The sequence below is a fragment of the Pseudopipra pipra genome, chromosome 4 (genome assembly GCF_036250125.1).
Source record: "Pseudopipra pipra isolate bDixPip1 chromosome 4, bDixPip1.hap1, whole genome shotgun sequence".
Classification (NCBI taxonomy): Eukaryota; Metazoa; Chordata; class Aves; order Passeriformes; family Pipridae; genus Pseudopipra; species Pseudopipra pipra.
The window spans coordinates 15,556,606-15,581,276 of record NC_087552.1 but is presented as its reverse complement, the minus strand read 5'-3'; the positions used below and the strand labels follow the sequence as shown (position 1 = coordinate 15,581,276).

Sequence of the window (24,671 nt, the reverse complement as noted above, 5' to 3'; positions counted from 1 at the left end):
CCTAAAGCATTCACCTGCAGCAGAACTGCTTGACTGCCATGTGGAGACACCTGACTGTGCTGCTTCATACTCTAAAACAAACAACTGACTACACCTGCTTCCATTTCTTCTCTTTCACCAATAGTGCATGTATTATGCCCTGTAATACATTTTAAGACTAAAGATTTTTCAGGGATTGCTACATGAAGTTGATGTTGGCTTAAGGTCTCTTCCCTTTAGTTTAAAAAAAAAAATCATACACGTGTCCAAAGTAAGAAAAATTAAAACATTTATTTTTCCTTTAAAAAATTCAACATAAAACTGTTTTGAGCAAATCAAAGCTAAAAGAAAGACATATTTTGTCTAAAGTACATAAATATTTCCCCTTTATAAAAAGATTAATAGAGAAAAGTGTATCAGCCTTAAATATAGGAACTACTGAGTTTTTCAGAATGAATGTCTTTGAGAACATTTTGCCCACAGGTTGTTTGAATTCTAGAAAAAGGTATCTTTTACCAAACTTATTCCCTTTCATCAGACTCTGGCCTCTCAGTCTGCAGAAGGGACCTCTGTCTAGCCCCTCATTTTTTCTTCTAATTTTCTTTCACTGTAATTTTCATCTTCTTTCTGTTTTTGTAATCTTGCTATTTGTACTCACTATTCTTTCCTCCCCCATATGCTGGTTTAAATATTCCAGTCCCACTGAGATTTTTATTCCAACCTCCTCCCTCATCTTCTTTCATTTCTTGGACTTTTTTTATCCTGATGCGGTTTTTTTCCTTCTTAAAATAATGTTCAGGGAATTGAGAAACCAAAATGGCTCACATTACCACTGAGACATCTTTACATGACAAATAAATAAGCCCTTTGAATAGTGACATTCATTCTAACAGGGTGCCAAAACATTATAACAAACAGCAAAATGAACATGTGCATGCTCTTCATGCTGCTGTGGAGTGGACCACCCTTCTTCCTCACTGTGAATCAGAGAAAGGATCAGAAGAGCAGATATGTCCCAGATTTCCAAACTGCAAAATCCTTGAGAAGAAAAATTAATTTAAACCCTTGAAACTCATGTTGGGGAGGCAGAGAAATCAGAACCTCTTTAGGGGGGGGCAAGTTGACTAATTAATTAGAGGATTACCTAAAGGCCAAGATTGTCCCAAGCATTGCACAAGCACAGCTGAGCCTGTTACCTCAAAGCAAAACGAACACAAGGATGAGACACAAACAGGAATTTCTTGAGGCTTTTTTAGTGAAGGGAAAGATACAGGACATAAAAATTAAAGGAGACCAGACAGACATGGTCAGGCAGCAGGGGACAAGACAGCCCAGTAGGAAAGGACACTGACCTTAAAGACCTGCAAAGCAAAGGGAAACAAGAGTGCTGGTACACACAGCCCAGTCAGCACAAAACATGAAAACTCCAGGCAAAACTATGGAATAATGAAACCTGAACGTGCTCCTGCTTTACATGGCATATCTGGCTGGCCTTCCCCTATAGCTGTATGACAGCTCACAGGTCTAGTTTTCATCCAGACTGGCCTCGCTTCCACAGGTGGTTCTGAGGGTCCTGGGAAAATATTGTCTCAACTTGGGTCTAGTTTTTTTCCTTCTTTCATCTGCTTCTACAGCTCACCTTCTGACTGGACACTGAGAAATACTCTGCCTGAAGGAGACTTTTCCATAATTGACAAGAAAAAGATAAACAATTATCTCCCTGATGCTCTTCTATTCCCTTCCTAGTCTTAATCATTGTGCAATTCTAATGCCATTTAATCAACACATCAGGCTGCATGATCTAGTTTCAGTATTCCAGTCTTGGCATTGGTCTGATTTTGCAAAACATCCCCTCCTCAACCTACTAGAATCGGTTCACAGGCATGGTTTGGGAGTATATATGCAGCCTGTAAACAAGGTGAGAGTGGTACTGACTGGTTTCTAGCCATCAGGAAATAAATGTACATACTTAAATGTACATACTTAAAAAAAATCCACCCTAGCTTATTCACTAGGCATTATATTCTTGTCTCAGGGCAAGTCCTCATATTCAGGTTTCCACACAGAAACTGCATAAAAATTCTCTAATTAGAACCCAGCAGAGTGATGATAGTGGAATGACTGCACCAGGATTTCAAAGCTAGTAACCTAATTATGTCTCCTCCTAAAATTGAAAAGTGAATCTTGTTCAATAAAGCTATCCACATGAGACATAATGAACATCAATGGAATTTAAAAATATTTGAGGAATCATAACAATTTTTTACCATTTTGCCTACCAAGTTACTGTATTTAAACTAGAAATGCTGACAGCTGTTGCTTCTGCAGTTTAAAAGTTTGTTAGTCATTTCATTTGCTATAGGGGAAAAGAAATGCCTCACTGCAGAGTACCAGAGCCATATTTATACATGCACGAAGTGTGAAGTGTTGCTTCAAGTCTGTTTGTGTCAGTGTACCTCCATCTTGACTCCCTCACTCTCCTACAATTCCAAATTTTGCTTCTATTAGCAGAAGCCGCTAAAAATTAGCAGAGGCGGAGCAGTGGCTGAATGAAGTATTTTAAAACATTTTAACCTACAGCTGGTGACTTTTCCTAGAACTTCGCTAGGGCTATAAATAAAATATCTAATGCAAGTCTCTCAGAAAGTCTGAAACACATAGAAATTCAAAACAGCAATATAAAATGAACATTAGACTGCCAATTACCGCACTTGCCTTTTAAAGTAAGTCCTTGGTCTGCCCCAAATCAAGAAGGCTCACTGTAAAAGTAACATGTTCAGTTCTGCTATAAAATTTTTGTAATGCCTTAACACACTATTGCCTTTGTCATAAATACAGAGGTCACACTTGGGGCTGCCTTCCACCTTGGAAGCGGTGCTAGCGTGGGAGAGGTTGCTGCAGGCAGACCACTGATGGCAAGTTCACTGTTAGAAATGGCAGTGAAATGAAAGAAATCCCTTAAAAATTACACCCTTCTAGTTCTAAAAAAGGCATAAAACCAAGGAATTATGGAAAATGATGCAGTATTACATTGATGTACTTTCCATTCCCTGCTTCTCTACATTTTCAGAGGAGCAAGAAAGGCCACTAAACTGATGTTTCAAATGTAAAATTGATGTCCAGTTATTAAAGACATGTGACTGAGCTGGCATTAGAAAACAATGGTGATAATCTGTGGTGATCTAGTGATTTGAATAAGCATAAGTCAACCTCCGTATGTCATTAAAACACCCTGGCTCTGATCACTCTCCCTCTTGACTTTCTTAAATTTATGTGGTCACTGCAATAGCTTTAAAATCATGAGCTTATTGCAAGGTTTACTTTCATTTATAAGATCTAAAATTAATAGCATGGGTTACAGCTCTAGGAATATTTATTGCTTGAGACCTGAGCCACATCTGCAGCCCAGTATTTTTCCAACAGAACAATACCATATCTGCTCAATGTGCGTGTGAGGACAGCATTACACCCTGAGTCAACTCAGCCAACAAAACCCACCATGTGGACACAGCTATGCCAACAGAAGCTTTGTCCAGCCTGTATCAATCAGGGAGGAAATGTAATTACATTGTCAAGAAAACTTGAGACATATATTATTTTCAGTAGATAACACTTGACTTAGATAGCCAATTTCAACACTGTTAACCTTTAAAGGAAATAACTATTTCAATGCTTGGAGTGCTTAAGACAGACGAGAGGGAAAAGCACATCTTGGGATTTTTCCGAAGCACTTTTTTTGACAGTAAGAGTGAGGGAGATGCTGCCCATCTCCCAGTAAACAGTACCTCAAACATCCAGTTACAGAAGTCAGCTTAGACCCAAGGGACTCCCAAAGGAGTCCCCAGATAAAGAGACCAATAAAGGACTTTTTAATTTTTATTTTTAGATCCCAGATTACATGCAGTGATATTCTGGACAGCACCTTACACATGCAAGGCTCTTCAGCAACTGGCAACTGCTACAGCAGCAACAACAACTTCTATTTTCAGCATTACCTCAAATACAAAGGCTTAAAATAACACACATTCAGCTGAAAACAAAGGAAATGTTAATACCTGGCTCTCTGATAATGCTTTTTACACATAAAATTCACAGTAAAGTCTTCTTTTTCTCTGTGAACTCTGAGAAAAGATGAAGACATAAACCAATGAATTCAAACCCTGGTCAAAGTACTTAATGGAAGATCTAAAAACCAAGCCTGGGCTTTCTCTTTTCCAGTTTTGTATCACTTGTGCTCATCAAAAAACACATGCAAACATCATAATGTAAATCTATTGATGTGCTATACACACATAAGCACTTACACTGCCAGAAAATATGCATTATGAAATGTCAGTTCACCTATGAACAGGAATAACTATCAAGTATAAACAACCAAAGGCATACAGTGTACAGAGGATATTCCTTAGAATTAAGCTATTTGTAACATCATCCTTAACTCCACACTACACATTTAGGCTAACAGATTGGTTTAGACAATTCTCAGAAATGCAAAGATGTAGCAAAACTTACCTTCTCGTGATTTTCTATCAGGATTTCAACCACAATATTCTGAAACTTCAGGTCCATGATGGCTGCTACAGTTTCTTCCTGCGGCCTCATTAAGGTTGGTCCAAACACTACCCCTAGGTTTGCCACAGTCATTAGATTCCTCTTGGCATGCTTTGAAACGCTTTTGGAAAAGAATTGAAGGGAAAAACAGGAAATGGGTTATGAAAAATTTCCATTACTGTTGGAAACTGCAGTCTACAAATGAAAACATTACGTTTCCTTAATCTATGTTTTAGAAGTTTGGTTTTTTGCGGAGTTTCTTCAAATAAAGTATTACTAAATTCTGGAAAACTGAAAAGCCATTCTTCCACTGGCAATTTAAAAGCCAAACCAGTCTCTTACTGAACTTAACTATATAAAACGCACTTAGCCTTGGACCAGGGCAAGTGTGAAACCAACTTAAATTTGCTAACAGATCTCCACTATTCCCTTTGCCAGAACTTGCAAAAAGAAAGTATAGTGTTCCCTTTCTCACTTCAATCAAGCCCTCCACTGCTGGCAGGAGTGCTAAAGTAAATACTTATATGGCTTCATTAAGGTATTAGATTTCTGCCTTTCCCGCCAAAACACACACAGCATGAGTCAAACGTCTTGTCTGCTTTTGCACGTTTGGTTCTTGGTATTGTGTGTGACAGCATCGAATCGGGCTCTGGCTCCAGCCACACTTAACTAAGGCCCTTTGTAGTTAAACTAAGGCAAAGACAAGAATTCTGACAAGGTAGGAAAGCAGGTCATAACAACTCACTTCGCTAAATGTTTCACCAAGATTTCCAGCATCTCTTTGTTCTTTTCTGGCAGTTTATGGACCAAGAAGTGAACAGCATTGACTCGAGATTCGGGACTCCCACTTTCTACGGGACATAGAAATACATAACTATCTCAAAAAATAAAATCCCCAGAAACACAAGCCTTCTCCCACCCCTGCATGGAAACATACTGCACACACTTTGCTTCACCACTTATGTATCTCCAAACATAGCAATACTGAACATATGTGCTTTGTTTTCACAAGTAATATTGCTCTAGAATTCTCAACTTATTTGTTTATTTTGAGAACTCATCTTTCAATCCACCTGCAAAAGGATGCCTTTGTTCATCTATTTTTAAAAACCGACAGACGCAGCAATTGTTTTGCTGCATTGGACTCATCTGCTTAGAAATCTACTGCAAGGTGAGGAGCGATGTTACCAGGGGCCACAGAGAGGAACTGTACTACTTTACATTTTAGCATCATTAACTGATTGTCCTCATGATTAGAATTCAGTTTTGTTGGTACTGTGCAGCTAATGATACTGCATTTATGTTACTTGCACTGGAAACTGCATAAGTTAACACAGGCAAAAGATTTATATGCTTAGAAAATCTAATGACCTCTGAAGACACAGAAGAATAAACACGCAAAAAAACCCTACTGAAATTACTATGACAAAGGCTCTGAATAACAGTGGAATCCATCTCTAGTACGGTACAAAAATAAAAATAAGCAAAGAGCTTTTTATTTTTGTCTGTTGCAAGTAGAATAATTTTGGCCCCTACAGGTTTCGCTGTACACAGATGAAAACAAGAATCTGTAAAAGATGAAAATAAACCAACTTCCTATTTCTCAAAGTTGCACTAAATCACAAAATTACATCTTAGCAGTGGTTACGATGAGAGGAATGGAAGTATTTCCGTTGTCTACAATAACAATTACTAGAAGGCACAGAAAGAGAAAAATTTAGAACCTATTCTGAATGCAAGAAATTTTGACACCAGGACCACTGACTAGGTCCCATTTTACTGTAAAGCAAGTTTGATTGCTAAATGTATTTCATATAAAATACCATCATATTTCTTCAGTGCATATTGCTTCAGATTTTTTTTTCTTTGCACATTGCTACAGATTTTAGGGCCGTGTTTATTCTTTTGCAGTGAACACCCCTGTGCAGATTGCAAGAGACAAGGCTCCCAAAAAGCAAAACATTTAACTTCTAGTGAGCTAATCAAAATTCCGACAGCCAGAAAAATGTAGGCCTTCTTTAAAGCAAGACTATTCCACATATATGTGAAATCAAAAACTCTAATTAAAGAATGGCTAAGCAACTTGATCACAAGATACAGTCAAAGCTCAAATAGTTTCAATCTGGACCGATATGTACAAAGAAAACAAAATCGAAAGAACATTTTAATTTTGGCTCCTCCCCCAGCAGCTTCAGAGAAAAGGATATTCCTTACTATTTCCAGTTTTGCTGGTTTTTTATAGCCAAGATAGGAAACAACATTGACTACCTATTTTTAAGTATACCGTAACTCAGATCTGCAATGCTGATTAAATTTCCCTCCCCAGAATCAACTCCCCTACGGAATTGTTTACTACTTATGCACACTGCACTGTTTAAAAAATGTAACTTCAACTGAATTCCCTTATTGAAAGAGACTATAAAATAGAGAAAGAAAAATAAACTGAGAAATTGCTGACAAAACTTTGTAAGTCAAGAAATTATTTTAACACTTTCCAATACAAACGGGAAGACTCACCATCTAGGTAAGGATGTTGAATTTTGTTTAAGCACTTGGCCTCTCGCATGTGCTTTGGCAAAGAATTTCCTGAGCTAATTCTCATTTTGAATTTAGGACCACAAGCAAACACATTCTGCAGTCCTGGAAAGTCATTATAGCAATCTGAAGATGATAAAGCAATTGTCTCAAAGTTTATTTTAATTTTGCTTTCCACAGTTTGCCAGAAGTGCTACAGGCTGGAAAGAAAATCAGCTAAATATCTGTTTGATACTTAGCCAAAAATTTTCTTCCACAGTTTCCCTCTATCCTCTTCCAAAAAAATTCCATGTACACTAGATACCATGTACAGCTACAAATGCTGTTGTGTCTTCTCCAAGTCTGTATTTGAACTACCACAGTGTAATCTGGCCGGTTCTTTTCTTTCTTCTACTAATACATGAGGAACATTCAAGCCATCCTGAATACAGAGCTAACAAGGCACTGAAAACAAGGGTCAGGCAGCTGTGCTCTAAGGACTCAAATGAGCTCAAATTAGTGTATTTTCTTGTACTAAGCTTCATACTCTTTATAAATGGAAGGCAAAAAAAAAAATCGAAGATTAGTAGATGTTCATCATTACACAATTAAGACAATAAGAATGAATGTTTACAATGGCTATCCAAAATTCTTCCATAAAAATTAAAACTGCTCTACGCCGTCCCATTACATGTGACACATACTAGAACTGAAAACTGGTTAAAACCTACATATTTTTAAATAATTTATTATTTCTTGTTCCTGTATTTTTACTGTATTGAAATTGCATTTGCAGAGAGCTCCTAAGGTCATAACAGTACAATAGTAAAAGATTTCTATTTGAACTACAGTCATTTATTTACTGGCAGGAACGATGAATTCTCCATGCAACTCATATGTCATCAGTGGCTCTGGAAGGCTTCTGTAAAACAAGGATGACATAATAAATTTAACTATATTCTCTTCTATCTTTATTTACTCTAAGCAGGAAACCTTTTTAACATTCAGTAGTATAATCCTTGTACTGGAAGTAATCATTTTTACAGGGGCTGTTGAATTCAGTGGTTTCGAGCACAAACAGATAACTCAGTATTATCAGGAAAATAAGACTAAATGCATCCATTCACCTTCCATGAGATGAAGTGATGCCTCCAGTCTATCATAAAGTACCTTTCCCAATTACAACACCAAGGCTGTTTCTCAGCTGAAGAGTGTACACATATACAGTGTAATTAATTCTTCATTAGTGTTTCTAAAATACTAAGATTCACAACTCAATGCCTTACTGGAAAGACACTAAGGTCCTACAACAGTTAAGTTGACTTAACAGCAGCCATCCAAAATTCTAAAGTATTTCAAATGGAATAACTGAAATTGAAAACTTCAGTCCTCAGTGAAAATGCATCGAATAAAGGAAATCAGAGTTAAAACATCAGAGTTAAAACCTTTAACATAACAAGAACCCCCATCACTACCAGACTTGAAACCATTTATTAACTGATGCTTATGAAATATTGGAGTAAACACTCAGATGGGAGGTACTGTAGGGAAGAAAAAACTTCATCATGTGCACTTTTTACTTTTTTTTTTTTTTATTCTTTTCTACACTCTGTAAAACTTGTTCTGCAGCATTCTTTGATATCAGTTGTAGTAATATTTTCTTTTAATAAAAATAGTAGATTAAAAATACTGTATTTGTGTTACACTACAAGAGATACACAAAACTTCTACGCTTTATGATCCCAGGCAATTTAGGAAAATAACTTGATCGGGAATTGGCAAAACCATTTAAATAGAGAACACATTTAAAATTCTTATTTAAAATATTCAACACTCAAAATATTATCACTATTGCAGAACATCAGAGCAAGGGTCAGAAGGGAGAGGAAAATATTAAAAATTTCCCAACCTTTTCAGTCTACCACACTGAAATACAAAAAGGCAAAAACTTTAACAATCTCAGCTAACTTGCAGCAGCAGCTCTTAGCAAGTTGACTAACAATTCATGTCTGAACCATCAGTGAAATGCTTATATGTCTAACACAAAAATATCTTGGGGCTTGTCTCGTGAACATGAGTACTAGTGTTTCTACATAATTTTGCTTCCCTCAAGACAAATAAAAAACTGGTATTTGCACAAAATGAACTTCTATTCTAAAATATAGGAAATATAAGTAACATAGCATAACACAATGCATAGGAGAATTAGAATAAGGATTCAAAGTCTAAAAAATGAATAAATGAGAGAGAGACTTACCGCAGATATTGTTTCATAGCACTAGTAATTGTCTTTACTTCCCAATCTACAGGGTTTTCCAGGTCAACTTCATTGCAGGTTTTTGCATCTAGAAAATAATCAGAAAGAAAAGAGGGATGTGAATAAAGGGAATTCTAAATCAATATGCCCTACATGAACAAAAACACATTGAATTTGAGCACGTATTTGCTCACATAAACATAGAAGCAGTACATCCTTTTTATTATTAATACTAAGAAGACTTAATATCCAAACCCCTTTATATATTCTATTTCCATATTTTGTTCTTAGAACTATTTACTGCTAATTCTTTTCTTTAATGAAGGATTAAAAATCACTTCCATGTAAGAAGATCTCTACAGCAATTGAAATTTTCACACCTTTAATTAAACAGGCCCATGCACACAAACACAGAAAGATGTACAAAAATGGTTTGGAAAAAAAAAAAGACCCTCTAAGCACAACTTATCTTTTCCTCCTTTCTTTCATTATTTAAAGTGCAAGTACACTAATAAATATTTTTAAATTTTCTCCATAGTTTTGCTTGTAAACTGTCAGTATGCCAAAGTGCAGTATGACCCTCTATATTGCGTGAAAACCTTTAAGAAGAGGTGCTTCAAAAGTAAAAAAAAGACTCCTTGCTGTCAGCAAGTTTTGTCTACAAGATGGCCTGAATGTTTCACCCATAGGACAAAAAAATACTCGTTGGCTTGACCATTTGTCAGGTTCACAGAACTCCCACCTTTTACCAGGTTAGCTGGTAGGGTCTTGTAACAAGACCGGTCAAACTGAATAGTTTGTCTGATTGACCCATAAGGTTAAAGAGTTTTCGACAGAAGACAGAAAACAACACAGCACACTGGAATGTTGTGCAATCAAAAAAAAAAACCTTTTTGACCTCAAATCCGGAATCAAGAGCTAGCTGACGTGAGAGGATCACACGTATATGGCCAGACTAGCCCAGTGTATTTGCTAACTTAAAGGGCTTGAGCTTCTCTTATTATTACTGCTACATATTTCTGTCAGTCATTACAGCCAACTGCAGCAGTAGCTGACACAGATTACGTGTTGACCAGTTCATACAATTCAGAATTCATTTGTTACTTGGCTTGTCAGACAAACGACAGACCCATCTAAAAAATCAAATTAGGATCCCTGATTAAAGGTGCAGTCCTTTTACCGGGACTAAATAATTTTGTTCTAAAAGCTGTGCCAAGCAATTATTTCTGTAACTGAATATTCTCCCTCATTATATCAATTATTTAAATCTCATTTTAAAATACAAGTCAGATAACATTTTCTAGCAAACTGTTACTAGACAACCACCACCCAAACTACTCAAGATTGTCACAGGAATAAGCTTCTTTTTCCCTCTTTTTTAGCATGCTAGCTGTTTCCATGTTCAAATTCTCTTTTTCGAGAAGAAAACCTGTCTACTGAATTGATTAAATAAAAACTGCCATCACATCAGAAACTGGCAAAATCTATGGGGATTTTGTCACTGAATCACTATGTAATATCCATTTTTTAAATAGCTGCTTCATAATGATCAACCTCCTTTACATTCAAAGTATGCGCTCTGTTCATTGAAATTTGTTGATGAATTTTGAGAGGAAAACAACAAGCATCTGAATTCCAAAGCAAGCCTCTTGAAATAAAAAATAGAAAGTATTGTTGAAACATTTCATTATCTCTTGGTGAACAAAAGAAAACAACAAAAAAACCCCTGGCCCTACTACCAATCCCCAGGAACCCCAATTTGACTGTAGAAGCCATCAAGGCTTAAAGACTTTTTCCACTTTAGGTTTGACAGTTGCTCTGTGCCCCACCACTCAATGGATTTCACTGTGCCTGCTCCACTTTTCCCCCTTACTTCAAACACCCCAGAACCATTATAAGAACTGGATCTTCAATCAGAATTTAAAAAAAAACCTACTAGTTTTCATGTTACTTGTTCACATAGCAGCCGCTGTGCACTGAATGGCAACTTTACGCATATAGAAATAACTGTGCACATTTATGAAACAGCTTCTGACAGATCAGCTCTAAATTTTATGCAAATCTTTCTGACAATAAGGGAGCCAGAGTTTATAAAAACAGTCCAGTTCATTAAACTAGGTTAGGAGGAGACTCACTCTGCTTTCATATGCAATATGCCCCACTGTAGGTCTGCATGCACTGTCATCTACTGTATATAAAACAATAAGGAATTTGGTGTAATTGTTTTGGAATCTGCTGGTTTTGAAAAGGCAGAAGCACCTGAAAAGTCTGGCAACACGACAAGTCTGGCATTTTTCACGCCAGAGAGTATCAGAAATCAAACCTGAACTCATCAGTAGAAACTGCAAGTCCTCAGCAGTCACTTCCCCACAAGCCATGGGCTGTATGAAAGCTGACCTATGGAGTGGTTTGTATGAAATCTGTGTGGGCAGTGTATGAAATGAACCACATCAGATCTATAATCAGATCATAGATTTAAATCTATAGATCATACACGAAACAGGAATCCATCCCTGACATATTTCCAAAACTGACACTCCTGATGGCTGACAACACACTCTGCATTGCTTAGAACAGATACCCAAAATACTGGAAGTTCTAACTCTGTACCTCTGTTTACAATGAGATATTCCATTATTTTAACATTTTCCCTTAAAAGGTAATGACTGTTTTCCTTAGCAAATGCCTCTCTTAAATTTAAACAAGATCATTGCCACAAAATAGATCACCATAGCACAATGCCAGTTACAGATAACTTCAAAAACTAAGTTAATTGAAAAATTAACTTTTTTTTTTTAAAAAAGAAAGAATTCTATATTTAATTGTTGAGCCTTTTTTTACAGAAGACTAAGTTTCACTAGATTTTTGCATTACAGATTAAAATCTATGCAGCCATAGTATTAGAAAAGCATACATTTGTCTTCTCAGACTCTCTTGACTCTTCATGTACTTTCCAAAATTCTATAGAAAGTATTCTGAAAAAGAGACAAAACTAAATGCTATTATGTCCCTGGTTACCTTTAGGAAGACTTTTTTTGCACACTGGGCCTTTCCAACTGTGAACCTCATGGTCAATGACAGGTAGCTTAAAATACTTTGAAATCTTATCAAACATTTTAAAATATAGAAAGTTAATATGAGGTTTTTATGATTCTGAAAAAATCTTTCATATAAAAAGGTATCTAAGAGTATGCCCAGAGACAAAGGATTAAAGATTAATCAGTCATTTTAAATTCTCTGTACCACTGTATATCAAAAAGAAACCCTCTTTATTCTTCTCTGAGGACAGACAGATAAAGAACACAGATAGGATCACTTTCAACAAATCATCAGAGAAGAGCACCTGCTTGCACCCTAACTTTTTCCTGTTCGGTATTTTGCCTTGTCTTGATACCACTGTACTCTTCCTATGTCAAGTAAATATATGAATCTTGGGAACGACAAAAAAAATGTTTTTGATTTAAAAAAAAATAACTAAAAGCAGATGCTGGAATCCCCAGTAAACTCTTCCAGCTGCTACTGAACCACTGGCAACCTGAGTATATTTAATTTGGATACCAATAATGGCAACAAGGAAAATCCTTCTGCCAGACCTGCATGCCCAAGCTAAGCCAGTAAGTACAAAACTGAGAAGCACCTTATTATGCCAAATATATTTAATCGAGACTCCCTGAGTGACACCACATCAATTCTTCCTATGGTCAGTGGCTAAAGGTGGTTATTGTTTACTGAGGCTGACTGCAACACAGGGCCAGGAGCTAGACTTGATGAACCTGATGGGCCCCTTCCAACTCAGCATATTCTATGAACTATGAGAATCTGTTATAGATCAGTCATTTTTATTAATCCCAGTTCGTATTTCGAAAAAGAGCCTTTTTTCTACAATACTTTAAAGATATAGGCAGGTTTACGTGCACTAATGGAGTACTTCAGGGTGCTGTTAATATTGATTAAAGTAAGACATCATAAATTAATATTTAGCAAGGTCATTATGACAGATTGATATGACATGCAGGTCCTCAAGCCTCAAGATGTCTTATCATTTCTGAAGAGACAGCCTGTTTGAAAAAATAAAGGAAGGAAAAGAAAAAGTCTTACAGGTGGCACTGAACTGACAGCAGCATATAATATAAAAGCGCTTTGTCATTCACATAATGTCTGGGGTAATGAAATGAATTCACTTTCTGGCTTCCTCCAGTTTGCAGTGCCAAAGAACACTGTGTTATCAGCACAGATGGAGCATGCATGGTTCTGGAGAAGAGCCTGGTGCAAACTGCAAACAAGCTTCTTTGCATACCAATGAATCCCTGAGAATCAGACCTTTGCTGTCAAGTGACAGGTTTGGAAGCTCTATAAAAATGAACTAATCCCAGTGGTCTTGTCTGACTGCATGTACTGTCAGTGCTCAGGACAAGAAATGGGGAAACACGGCACATTTTGCAGTCATGGCACTAGTTTGGTGAGAGATATCAGGCAGATGAGGGATTTCATCCAGGTGCCAATACTATTTTTTTTCCCCCTAGGGACAGCAGAGTGGCAAAAGAAGTACAGTCACTGGGATTAAAGATGCATCAAAATTTCCAGAAAAAAAAGGGAGAAAAAAGTCGCTGAGAATTATTTTAGCTAACTAGGTACATAAAAGAGCCTAAGACTAACCACACATAAGAGCTAAGTTTATAAAAACAAATCCTTTCTCCATCTGTCTCCTGCCTTGACACATAGTTATTATTAATACATATATCATATTCCTCCTCTTAAACCAAAGAGCTCTTTGCCAGTGGGCTTAAACGAAATGTCTGATTTTGCACAGTGATTAACTAAAGGCATGCACGGGCGTGTACACCTGTACATCCTAGACAAGGGAGAAGGAAGGTGGAAACTTCAAACAATGAAGCAACAAGCTTCAAGCTTTCTTGAATGGGGTATTTTGAATTTTCTGTTCAGTCTTCAGCTTAGGTTGCTTTAATCTCACTTCCATCAACCTTGCACGAAGCCCATGATTTGCTCCTGCAAGTCCCATAGCAGTTCTCTGAGTGTATTCCTACCAACTAATCTAGGTCTTTCTAAACTAGGGGAACTTAATGATATGGTGATTATTTGCATGGACTAAAGCAAACTAGATTTGGCACATATAAAGAACGAGTACTAGTAGATGTTTTAAAAACTAAATATTGACAGTGAAACAGCATGAAATAAAATATTGAAAAAATATTTGTAAAATAGAGGCATACCCATCAACAAACTCAGAAGTCTCTGGACCTTTGAACTCACCCCCACAACTCTGTACAGTCCTTGGTCATTTATACCTATTAAGTAAAGGGAGAAATAAAAAAAAAAAAGGCATGAGATCAACCACAGTCAAATTTAGCATTAAAATTTTTCCCCAGGCAACGAATTCTCCTCAAAGACAGACAGACTAAGCAGTAGCATTAGCAGTCCTGAGAACAATTTTATAAATAAAATATTACAAAAATCCTTTCGTTGTTCTGTGTTTTTAAGATAAGTTCATGTTATGTTTTGATAAAGGTTTCATGTGCCTCGATTACACCTCAGAAACTAGGAGTAGAAGCAAGCAGGGATAAATCTTTTCTTGAAAAAAACACATAAATAAACCATTGTCTGTTTTCAAATTTTTTTAACTTACATTTTGGATACATCAGCATCCACATTCTGAAAATGCAAGAACTGAACCAACAAATGCTAAATTAAGATTTCTTTAATAAATTTAATTTTACTTCTTTTTTCCCCCAATATGTGGCAACAAAAAGAGTTTGGATGAAGAAAAAGTTGAGCTTATTCCCAGTCCTCAAAACCAATGCTTTTTCAAGGTTGTAAATGCTTTCCATTTACGATACAAGGCCTCATTCCAACCCACTGTGGTCCACACAGTAGTTACATCCAGAGGCACCACCACAGGTTACTGAAAGCAGTACTTCTGGTTTTGTTTGGGATGAATACAGTAGCCATAACCAGCATAGTATTTTCAGTCCTCTACTCCCATTCTGCATGGACACTGGACCACTTTCCTGTTGTTCCTCTGTGCCCTTCTGTCCCTTTTGCACACACTCACTTCTCTACTACCCCTTTTCTTCCCCTGCTTTTGCTTTCCTTTACAACACCCAGTTTTATCCTCAGGGAAGTAAAACTATGAATATAAATTGAAGGAAAATGAGAGGGAGAGAAGGGCCAGGGAAGAAAAAGGGCAAAATAAGGTATGTCTTTGTCTGATACATTTTTTCAGAGCCCATATAGTGGGAGGTAAAATATTGCAGTCCTGAAGCTGACACAGATGTTTGAGAGGCCACATAATAAGCAGCCAATCTACAAACACAACCATACTCTACCTCCATAATCACATTGGCCTGGAAGAGTAGAAATGACACAAAATACCTGTGTTTCCACTCCAAGGAAATCTTTTCAAATAACAGATTATGTGGTATTCTTATTCAAAATATCCTTCAACAAAGGAAGACTTGTGGAGAATTCCCAGCTTCAATATCAAGCTGTTCCAACCCAGAGAAGGAAAATTAAAACCAGTCATATGAGAAAAAGTTTCTTCCCAAATAAATATTAGATGAAGTATGTAAAAATCATTAGCCTTTTAATGAATTACTGTCAGACACAGCCATAATACACAGCAATAATTCTCAATATGGTAGAGGGAACTTGGCATTTTTTACCTACTCCTCCTGCCTAGCCATGCTAAATCTTTTCCTTCTTCTCTCTGCAGCCTCCTCAGCCATCCCAGAACTTTGAGTCTGCTGAACTAGTCCTCTCTGTAGTGGTGCTGAGTCTTAAGCTAGATGTCATGTTCAGAGCTGGCTTTATTTTACCTGTGGTCATCAAAAAACACAACTCTAGAGTATGCTCGTAGTTTAGCTGTGCACAAAAGAAAGAACTGACAAAAACTCAGCTCTGTGGCCACAATATTCCTCTCAAAATATGAAGTTATCAACCCAACCAAATAAGTTTTCCACTGATCCTTAGAACAACTGTTATAGCATGCTATACACCACTTGGAGATACACACACAAAAAAAACCCCAAAACCCAAGACCAACAACATAGTCCTTAATACACTGCAAGGATGCACTAGAAATCTGTCCTGAGAGTAGCAATTACTTTTTACTTCAAACTTCTCAGAGGTGTCCAGGAAAATTCTGGTACCAGAGTAACATCAAGCTTTTTAATGCTTTGACAAAATGCATCACACTTTTTTTATACAATGACACCACAGGACAAGCCTTCTGCATCATATGCAAGATGCTAAAAAGCTGAATAAATACTGTCACACTCAGCTTTTGCTTATCTAGGAAGTTGCTTCGTGACTTCCTGTGCTTCTAACAATAAAACTGGGGGGAACCAACTGTGCTGACCCCAAACATACATTTACGGGCTTAAAAATAATTAGGTCAAACCACAAAAACTAGTGCTTGTTATTAAAACAGACATGATATGCAAAAGTTTCTGAAATAATGGCAGTACTGAAACCAAGACAATCCTCCAGCAATAATCATGAGTCTGTGATAGTGATTATCAGATAATTGATCGGTTTCAAATTCATCAACCTGAAAAAAGCACAGCTAATTGCTAGCAGACATCAAGGAGTGCAAAGAGGCATTAATATTTCAACACAGTTTTAGATGATACCTTCAAACATACTTTCGAATGATGTTTTATTTAAAATATACAAACCCGGTTTGAAACTGAACTATTTCTGATTTAATCTGCACATTTCAGATCTTCAGCACATCCAACACTGATAATGCCTGGCATTTACAGAACACAATTGACAAGATGACTCACTGCAAGGAATAGCTCACCACTGACTGAAACGCTGAAGGGTTCAGACGCTGTGTCTGCCGGCTCAACCACTATTGGCAACTCCGAGCGGCAAAGCCCCGCAGCACAGCTTCCTTCATATTTACATTATCTCAAGATGCTTGGCTGTCTGATACTGGAATTTGGCACAGGTACACAGTTTGGGAAACATGCTTAGAAATATAAGGTATTGTGAGCAAAACAGTAATCTATACCACTGTAAGCAAGGTACGTAGGCAAGTTTACTTTGTGACTGGCATTGTACATGAGGCTGACACGGACTTGTAACAGAGCTGCAAATACAACTTTTTATATCAAACTCCATAGCACGGCAACAGCCATACAAGTGGTGCACTAAACTCAAGGTAATGCCAGATTTTTTTTTTATTATTTTTTTTTTGTTGTTATGTGAAAAGGTTTTCTACTTCCTCCTCACCGTCTATTCTCCGTCTCAGGAGCAGACAGCCTGGAGACTCAGCTCAATGCTGCCATCTCTCTCTGCAGCCCAGATTAGCAGCTACAGTAGTTCTGAACTCGACAAACACTGCTCTGGCAAACACTTTACCTACCACATCCCCACAGAAGGTACAACCAACTACTTGCACGCAAAAACACGCACAGCGTCTTTAACACCGACATAAAAAGCTCCTCGATGTTTTTTAAACATTTACCCTGTTGTATAATTCTCAGTAGCTAATTCTAAATTAAATACTCCAAACAGAATCCCAAAATGCTCTCTCCAAGACAAAACATAGGTGTGCATCCAACCAGCATTGTCTTCCATACAGGAGAGACAGGATGCACATCCTGGTGCCTCAGCATCTCCTACCAGGTAAAGCACAGCCAAAGTGCTGAACCAGAAGCTCACGTGCATTTTAACCAAGGCACTGCTTTTGATGCTTCTAATTCATTCAGAGCAAATAATTTCCTTCTTGGCTTTATTAAAGGGAACATAACTGAGAAAAAAATTATCCAGCCATTGACAAGTTTATGCTCAATATCTCTGCTATGCTCTTCTCTCTCTGAATACCAGACTACTTCTGCTATGACATGACAAGACTATTCTCAGTTTCCACCCACACTAGACTGTCCTCTCTTTCCACCCACGCCAACCTCACACCCATTATGATTAAAAGAGATAAAAACATGGCACACAAGCACCATCTCTGAAGAAGCATCTGTCCTGTTTTCTTCTGATGAACATAACTTGCCTTTGATATATTATCATTAAAGTAAAATAACCAAGTAAAAATTGTTTTTAAGAATAAGTACAGGTATAAAATCCTGCACCCTGAAAGATGGATTTTCTTCATCGTACAATTATTTGGCCAAACTCTTGAGGCAAACAAGTGAATGCTCTCCTGGCATTTGTTTAGAGCAGCAGACAGCAGCAGAAGGTCCTCTAGGGGTTTTTTTGTTTTGGTTTTGGGATTTTGTTTGTTTTGGTTTTAAATGCAGTTGACGTTAAGTTCACAATCAGTAAACAGAAAATCATCAACAACTGCTTGGAACATAATGGACAAATCAAGCTTATTGAAACAGAGCTAAGTGGATACTGAGTTCCTGGAAGATAGTACCTCACCTAAATCCATTCTTGAAACCCTGGGAAAAGAAATATTAATCGAACGTGGATTTATGTTTATTTCTTGAATACTCTCCAAAACAAAGTTAATAGATAGAAGTCTTTTCCATTAGAAGAAATTACCACACTCTGCTAACTGCAGGCCTCCTTTGGTAACTTTAATTCTCTTCCAACTATGTTGAGAGGCAGATTCCACTACAGGGAGACATGCCTCTAACCCATGAAAGCTTATCATCTGTCTTGAACAACAAGAGGGTTACACATAAATTTTGCATCTTCCTACATGCCCCTAAATGAAGGCATAAAGGGCAGAGTGGACTTAAAACTTCCACTCAGTTTAGTCTACCTACCCACAGTCAAGAGAAAAAAGAAACAAAACATTTTCAAATCACTACTTCATGAAGAAAGTATTCACACAATTTCCACAGTTATGTTCTTGTTTTGCTTTCCTTGCAGGGTATCAGAGAAAGAAGGGGAAAAAAAAAAAAAGACTACTCAAAGAAAACTATAGGAACACACTTACAAATAATAAACCAAAATATAGTGTACCATAGACCAAAACTAGCCTTTCATTACATGACCACATGCAAGTCTTTCCATGAAATCTGCCTCACCCACTGCAAAGAGAAGATCTATATTGAAGCAGGGTTTTACAGAGAAGGCAACTTATCTGTAGGACACCAGCTTTATCTGCAATGTTTCCCAGCTGAAATATTCAGATTGTAAATGCCAGTAACTGAAATTTAAAGTGATGAGACAGGCAAACCTTATCTGAAAAATATTCAAAAGAACAGAATGAACAAAAATAACACCAGACAGAATATGGTCTAATCTGGAATAACATCTTTAATGCATCAGACAGGGCTGATACAAAAAAGCTGAAGAGAAAAAGGATTTCAGATATTTCTTACCGTTTAAATGCAAAATTCTCAGTATCACAAAGGCTGCTTGGTCTTACTAATAATATTGTATAGTAAGTGCATACATAGAAAACACTGTTTTTCAGTAATGTCCTGCACTGACAGTAAGTATGAACAACCCATTCTTCTGTTCAGCTATCTTATTTAAGCTGGACAGTGATACAAAGAAAGATATAAGTATTCTGCCCCATGCAATGTCAGATCTCTAGGAAAAAACAGATACAATTCCTGAAAAACCCTCAGTCTCCCCTTTGGGAGTGGAAAGCAAGGTCAGCATTTTAGGAGAAAAACAAAATGCACACAGAGAAATTTCAACATCTCTTTTAACAAACTAAGAAATATACAGCAACCAACTACCTATTTTCATCTCTTCGCCTCTTTTCTTTAAACAAACACAACAAACTAAGCAGATTCTCCACACAATACCGTGTACAATGCATTGAGCCTTAAGAGTGGCTGGTCACCTCACGTTTCAACATGTCCATACAAGGACTGTTTTCTCCTCACAGGGCAGTGATATCAAAAGCTGATGCCACCCAGTGCCCAAGTTACACAAGGTCTGTGACACAAAGCCTCTCCACAATCAATCCAAACTACTTCTTGAATACTGTCTGCATACTAACCTCTCTCTTCCATCTCCAATTTGGGGAGGTACAACAATGAGGATATGCAACAGTAACCCTGGCAGCATGTTTGTCTCTGGTGTGATACTAACTCCACCAAAAGGACTTCAATACTTTTTGTAAGTCACTTGCCTGCTCAGCTCCTGTTCTTTTGTCTTAAAGCAACTAAACAGAAATGGAATTCTAAAATAACTTAGTCTGTTCAAACGCCCAGCAAAGGTACAGGAACTGCCTACAAGACACAGGTTTCTCTTTGCTGTTGCACACAAACATTGGCTGCCTTTGTCAAGAGAGGTGCTATTTCCTGCTTGTGAGCACTTCTTGAAAATACATCTCTTGAGGGAAAGCCATACACAAAAGGCTGGGACTGGACTCCTGACCTGGTCAGTGTAGTCAGTGAAATGTCTACTATGTAAAAGTCTTTTCCAGAGATCTACAGGACACTTTATCACACAAGCCTTCTTCAAAGAGCAGACCCTTCAAAGAGCTTCACCCTCTTCACTAACAGGTTGGGTTGATCATTACCTCGTGTTTCAACAGCACTGATGCACTTTTTGATGACGGTGAACCCTATTTTATCCAATTGTGCACCTATAAGACAAGAAAAAAAAAGGTTTGAACAGTTTTAAAGCATTAATTGCAATTATGTCTTTTCAATGAAAATAAGGCTAGACTTAATCATATAGCTAGTACTTCTGAAGCAAAACTGTAAATATTCTGGAACGGAAATACTCTATCACTTTTTCTAGAAAAATTCTGCTTTTCTCCTTCACAACCCTGCCTAGCCCAGCTAAAGGCTCATTCTTATGGTAGTGGCTTCACTGAATCTGTTCACAGCAGCATCCTTTGAAGAATGGGATCTCTGATTAGCTACATATGTTGGCAGATGCAAAACTGAATTTAACAGTACTTACTGCAACATCGACAATATCTGAGAGAGTTCACCAAATGGGACAAGGAAGTACTTATGATGAAAAAACATAATCATCAACAGAAGGGCTTTTACTGAGTCCTACCCTAAGCCAAAGAAATTCCCACACTAAAGATACAGGACACATGTATATAATTTCACAGCAGTTAATGATCTGACTACATGGAAGCAGATGCATTAACAGGACAACAGCTGAGCTCCAGCATTCCTTTGTTGTTCCTATCTTACACTTTTTCCCTACATCAAAACTACATTTAAATGCTTATATTGCAAAACTGCCCTTCCCCCAAACATCTGGCCTTCTTGCTCCTGGGGACCTGGTCTTGCACGATGAAAAGAAAACTCTGTGGAAAAAATTCTATTAATAACACCATGATCCAGCTTTAACCAGCAATTTAATTACTTTTTTTTTTTAAAAAAAAAACCAAGTATAAATTGCCTGATAATAAAAGAGGGATACCTGTTTTCATTCATTTACTTAACTAACAGAAGAAAGCTGATGTCTAAAGAAAGCCTTTTCTTCTACTTCCATTTTGGTTTATATTTTAAATGCATGCATTCAGCTTTTTTGCTGACCTTTATGTTCAGCCGCAATTGCTTTTAAAAGCACATTACACATTCTAACAGATGTGTGCACACAGTCTGGATTAAGAAATTGTGATGCATTTACATACAAATTCAGCCAGTTTTGAGTCAATTTCAAGCATGAAGTAAATTGGCAAAAACAATCAGACTGATTCTCTAGCTTATGTCCAGTGCTATAATTCTTGTATATGCACTAAACTGAGTAACTGTGAAACCCCATTAATTACAAAATCCCCAAATATATTCAGAACTCAAGATTTAAGAGTAAAATATTTAATTAAGTTAAATCCACTGGAAAAAAAACCCTATCTTTGCCTTTCTCAATTGTAAAATGTTAACAGAAATCAGCTTTAATATTAATCTAAATACTTACTTCCCTCTCGTTTTGCGTTTGGTTTATTCAAATTGATGAACAGCTAAGACAAAAAGAGTAAAAAGACATAAATTATTTTAAAACTTTTATGAAATCAGTTAAAAGGCATCCCCAATCTTAATCCTCAGTAGGCACAAATACAGCTGTTTACAGCTAAAACGTGTCGCCTTCTACTGCAACGGCTCTAACAGCAGGACCAGAGGTCCATGCCCCCTCAGATAGTAGATAACTGCACGTTTTAGGGAGTAAAAGTTATTAAAAATTCTCAACAAATACAGTTCCTTGGGGTACAGAACAATGTTAGCTACAGCCACTGAAATTAATTGTGATTTACATGCTCTGCGTTCCTATGTTTTTTGGCAGTTTAATTTCCCACAGTTGCAAGCTCACTCATATTGTTGTGAAGTGCTTTCATGAATCCTGGGCATTCCCAGAAGTTGTAAACTTACTGGGGAGTCCAGCTCAGACAACGTGTCATGGTAATAAACACCTCTGCAAATGAAACCAGATTTAGGTAACAATGATGTCAATAAAACTTCCTGCTAAAATTCCCATTAGCCAGCTACTGGGGACAAGCATGTGGCTGTCATTGTCTAGAAAACCCCATTATTTCTGGCCCACGAGACCAATATATTTATGATTGCAAGAATAATCTACAGAGTGTTTCCATTCTACAGTTCACATCCATTTCCTTATGTGAGCCAGAAATTAAGCAAATTCAAGCACAGCCTCAGTCCCATTGAGAAGAACTGTTTTGATCTAGTTTAAAAAAAAATAATACCATGTAACTGACTCAAATTTTGCCATTGGAATAAAGTATGCCAGCATAAGACTAAGTGAACATGCTTATACTAGACATTTTCTAGAACACCAATATTATCATTGCGATGGGAAACCTTTTATAAAAATTGATGCTGTCATTACAATGAAAAATATCTCATATCAGCATTAGCAGTTATCCACACTGAGCTTTACCAAGTTACTCATCTCTCCTGAGTTTTATTTCACTTTTATTCTTTATTCATTGAATCTATCATTTTGCAAACTACATAATCCCAGTTTACTAAAGTATAAATGGGATCAGAAAGCAGAGGGTGAGAGAATTCTCCATTATACTATTAAAGAATATTTAAAAAATGACAGTTACAGCTTCTTTTCCATCCAAGGCTTCCATCCATAGCTTCCTGTCTTCCTCAGAAAATGCCTGCATGGTCACAGGAACTCCAGGCCTGCAAATGTACCAACAACATAGAGTAACTGCACTCACCAGCAACCAAAAAATTCTTGTCAAAGTCTACTTCCAACTACAAGCAAAAGCCCATTGTATTAAAAGTCAGGAAGTTTGTTTGTTCATTTTTTGCTTAATAACTAAGCACTGTTCACCTTGAAAATAAAAGGTGCAGAAGGGATACACACTGTAGGAAATAGGGAGAACAGGGAAGAAAAAGGAAAGCAAATGTAATCTGCAAACTATTTCAAATAGCTCATTGTTGATCACTTGCTGATTCTAACACTTGCTAGGAGTTACTGAGTTTGCTGAATTGTAAATAAACTTGGTCTTGCATTGTCACTAGATTAAAAATTTGTTAACTTACTCAATACGTGATCTTTTGCTTTAAAGCAGCAACAATGATTGCAGTTTGCCACTAAATGTCTTAGAAAAATAACCAAGTCTTAATGCAGGATCTCATTACAAAACTCCACTATTACAACTTTCCTAAAAAGGCAGGGATGGGCAACTGTGGGATGTAGGGATTAGTGGAACAGACATTAACAGAAATCTACTTTTGAGTTTATATCATAGAAAAGTAAACAGAGTAATCATGTGGTTCAGCATAGCATACAAAGCAAGGAGAGTTAAAAGCAGAACAGGCTATTTGGGTAATTATTTCTCTACCAATTAAAAAAAAAATCATTTTATTCAGCCTGCCAGTACTTTTGGCAAATCTGTAAATCTCATTATGCAGAGATGGATAGAAACGAAGAACTAAATCATAACATTCTCTCTTTTGTACGATATCTATCTTCAAGTAGCAAAATAGCCATAGGGGGAAATGTTGTATGAAAATAACAGCACAGAGAACACCAGGACAAATCCCACTTTTATGTAAAACTGTAACAGTCTACACACCACATGCACATTTTTATAGCTAGAGAAACTTCTAGTTCATTTTCACCTTGCTATAAATTTTATCAAACCACAAGATTTCGTCACAGCATAGAACTCCACAAAAAAAATACCTCCTGCTCAAAATCTCTTTTCAGACAACATGTGATGACATTAATTTCTGCAATTAATAACCTTTAAGACTAAAACAATGTAATACTGGCACTAGTAATGACAGTAAGCAAGGCAGCTTCTCAAGACATACCAGTTTTTTTCCAGTGGGAATGGGTCTGGCTGCAGTGCAGAACTGCAGCCATCATAAGCATGCAAACTTAAATCACTCACTGAAAAAAACATCCCACGTGCTCATTTGTTTCTTTCTTGTCTACTTCCTTTTACTAGTTTAAACTACAACTTATGCAGGGAAAA

At 37.0% G+C, this 24,671-nt stretch overlaps 1 protein-coding gene across 2 annotated transcripts in view; it reads right to left on the bottom strand.

Annotated features, from left to right (window-relative positions):
- Positions 1-24,671, bottom strand: part of ARHGAP10 (Rho GTPase activating protein 10) — a 147,312-nt gene that overhangs the window by 48,919 nt on the left and 73,722 nt on the right. For both annotated transcript variants that reach the window (XM_064651746.1, XM_064651747.1), the window contains 8 exons: positions 23,283-23,364; positions 22,136-22,178; positions 20,772-20,837; positions 14,533-14,607; positions 9,302-9,389; positions 7,908-7,966; positions 5,276-5,381; positions 4,492-4,651 (listed from right to left, as the gene is read on the bottom strand). In XM_064651746.1, the coding sequence (XP_064507816.1) occupies positions 4,492-4,651; positions 5,276-5,381; positions 7,908-7,966; positions 9,302-9,389; positions 14,533-14,607; positions 20,772-20,837; positions 22,136-22,178; positions 23,283-23,364 (679 nt within the window). The remainder of the gene's footprint in view (positions 1-4,491; positions 4,652-5,275; positions 5,382-7,907; positions 7,967-9,301; positions 9,390-14,532; positions 14,608-20,771; positions 20,838-22,135; positions 22,179-23,282; positions 23,365-24,671) is intronic.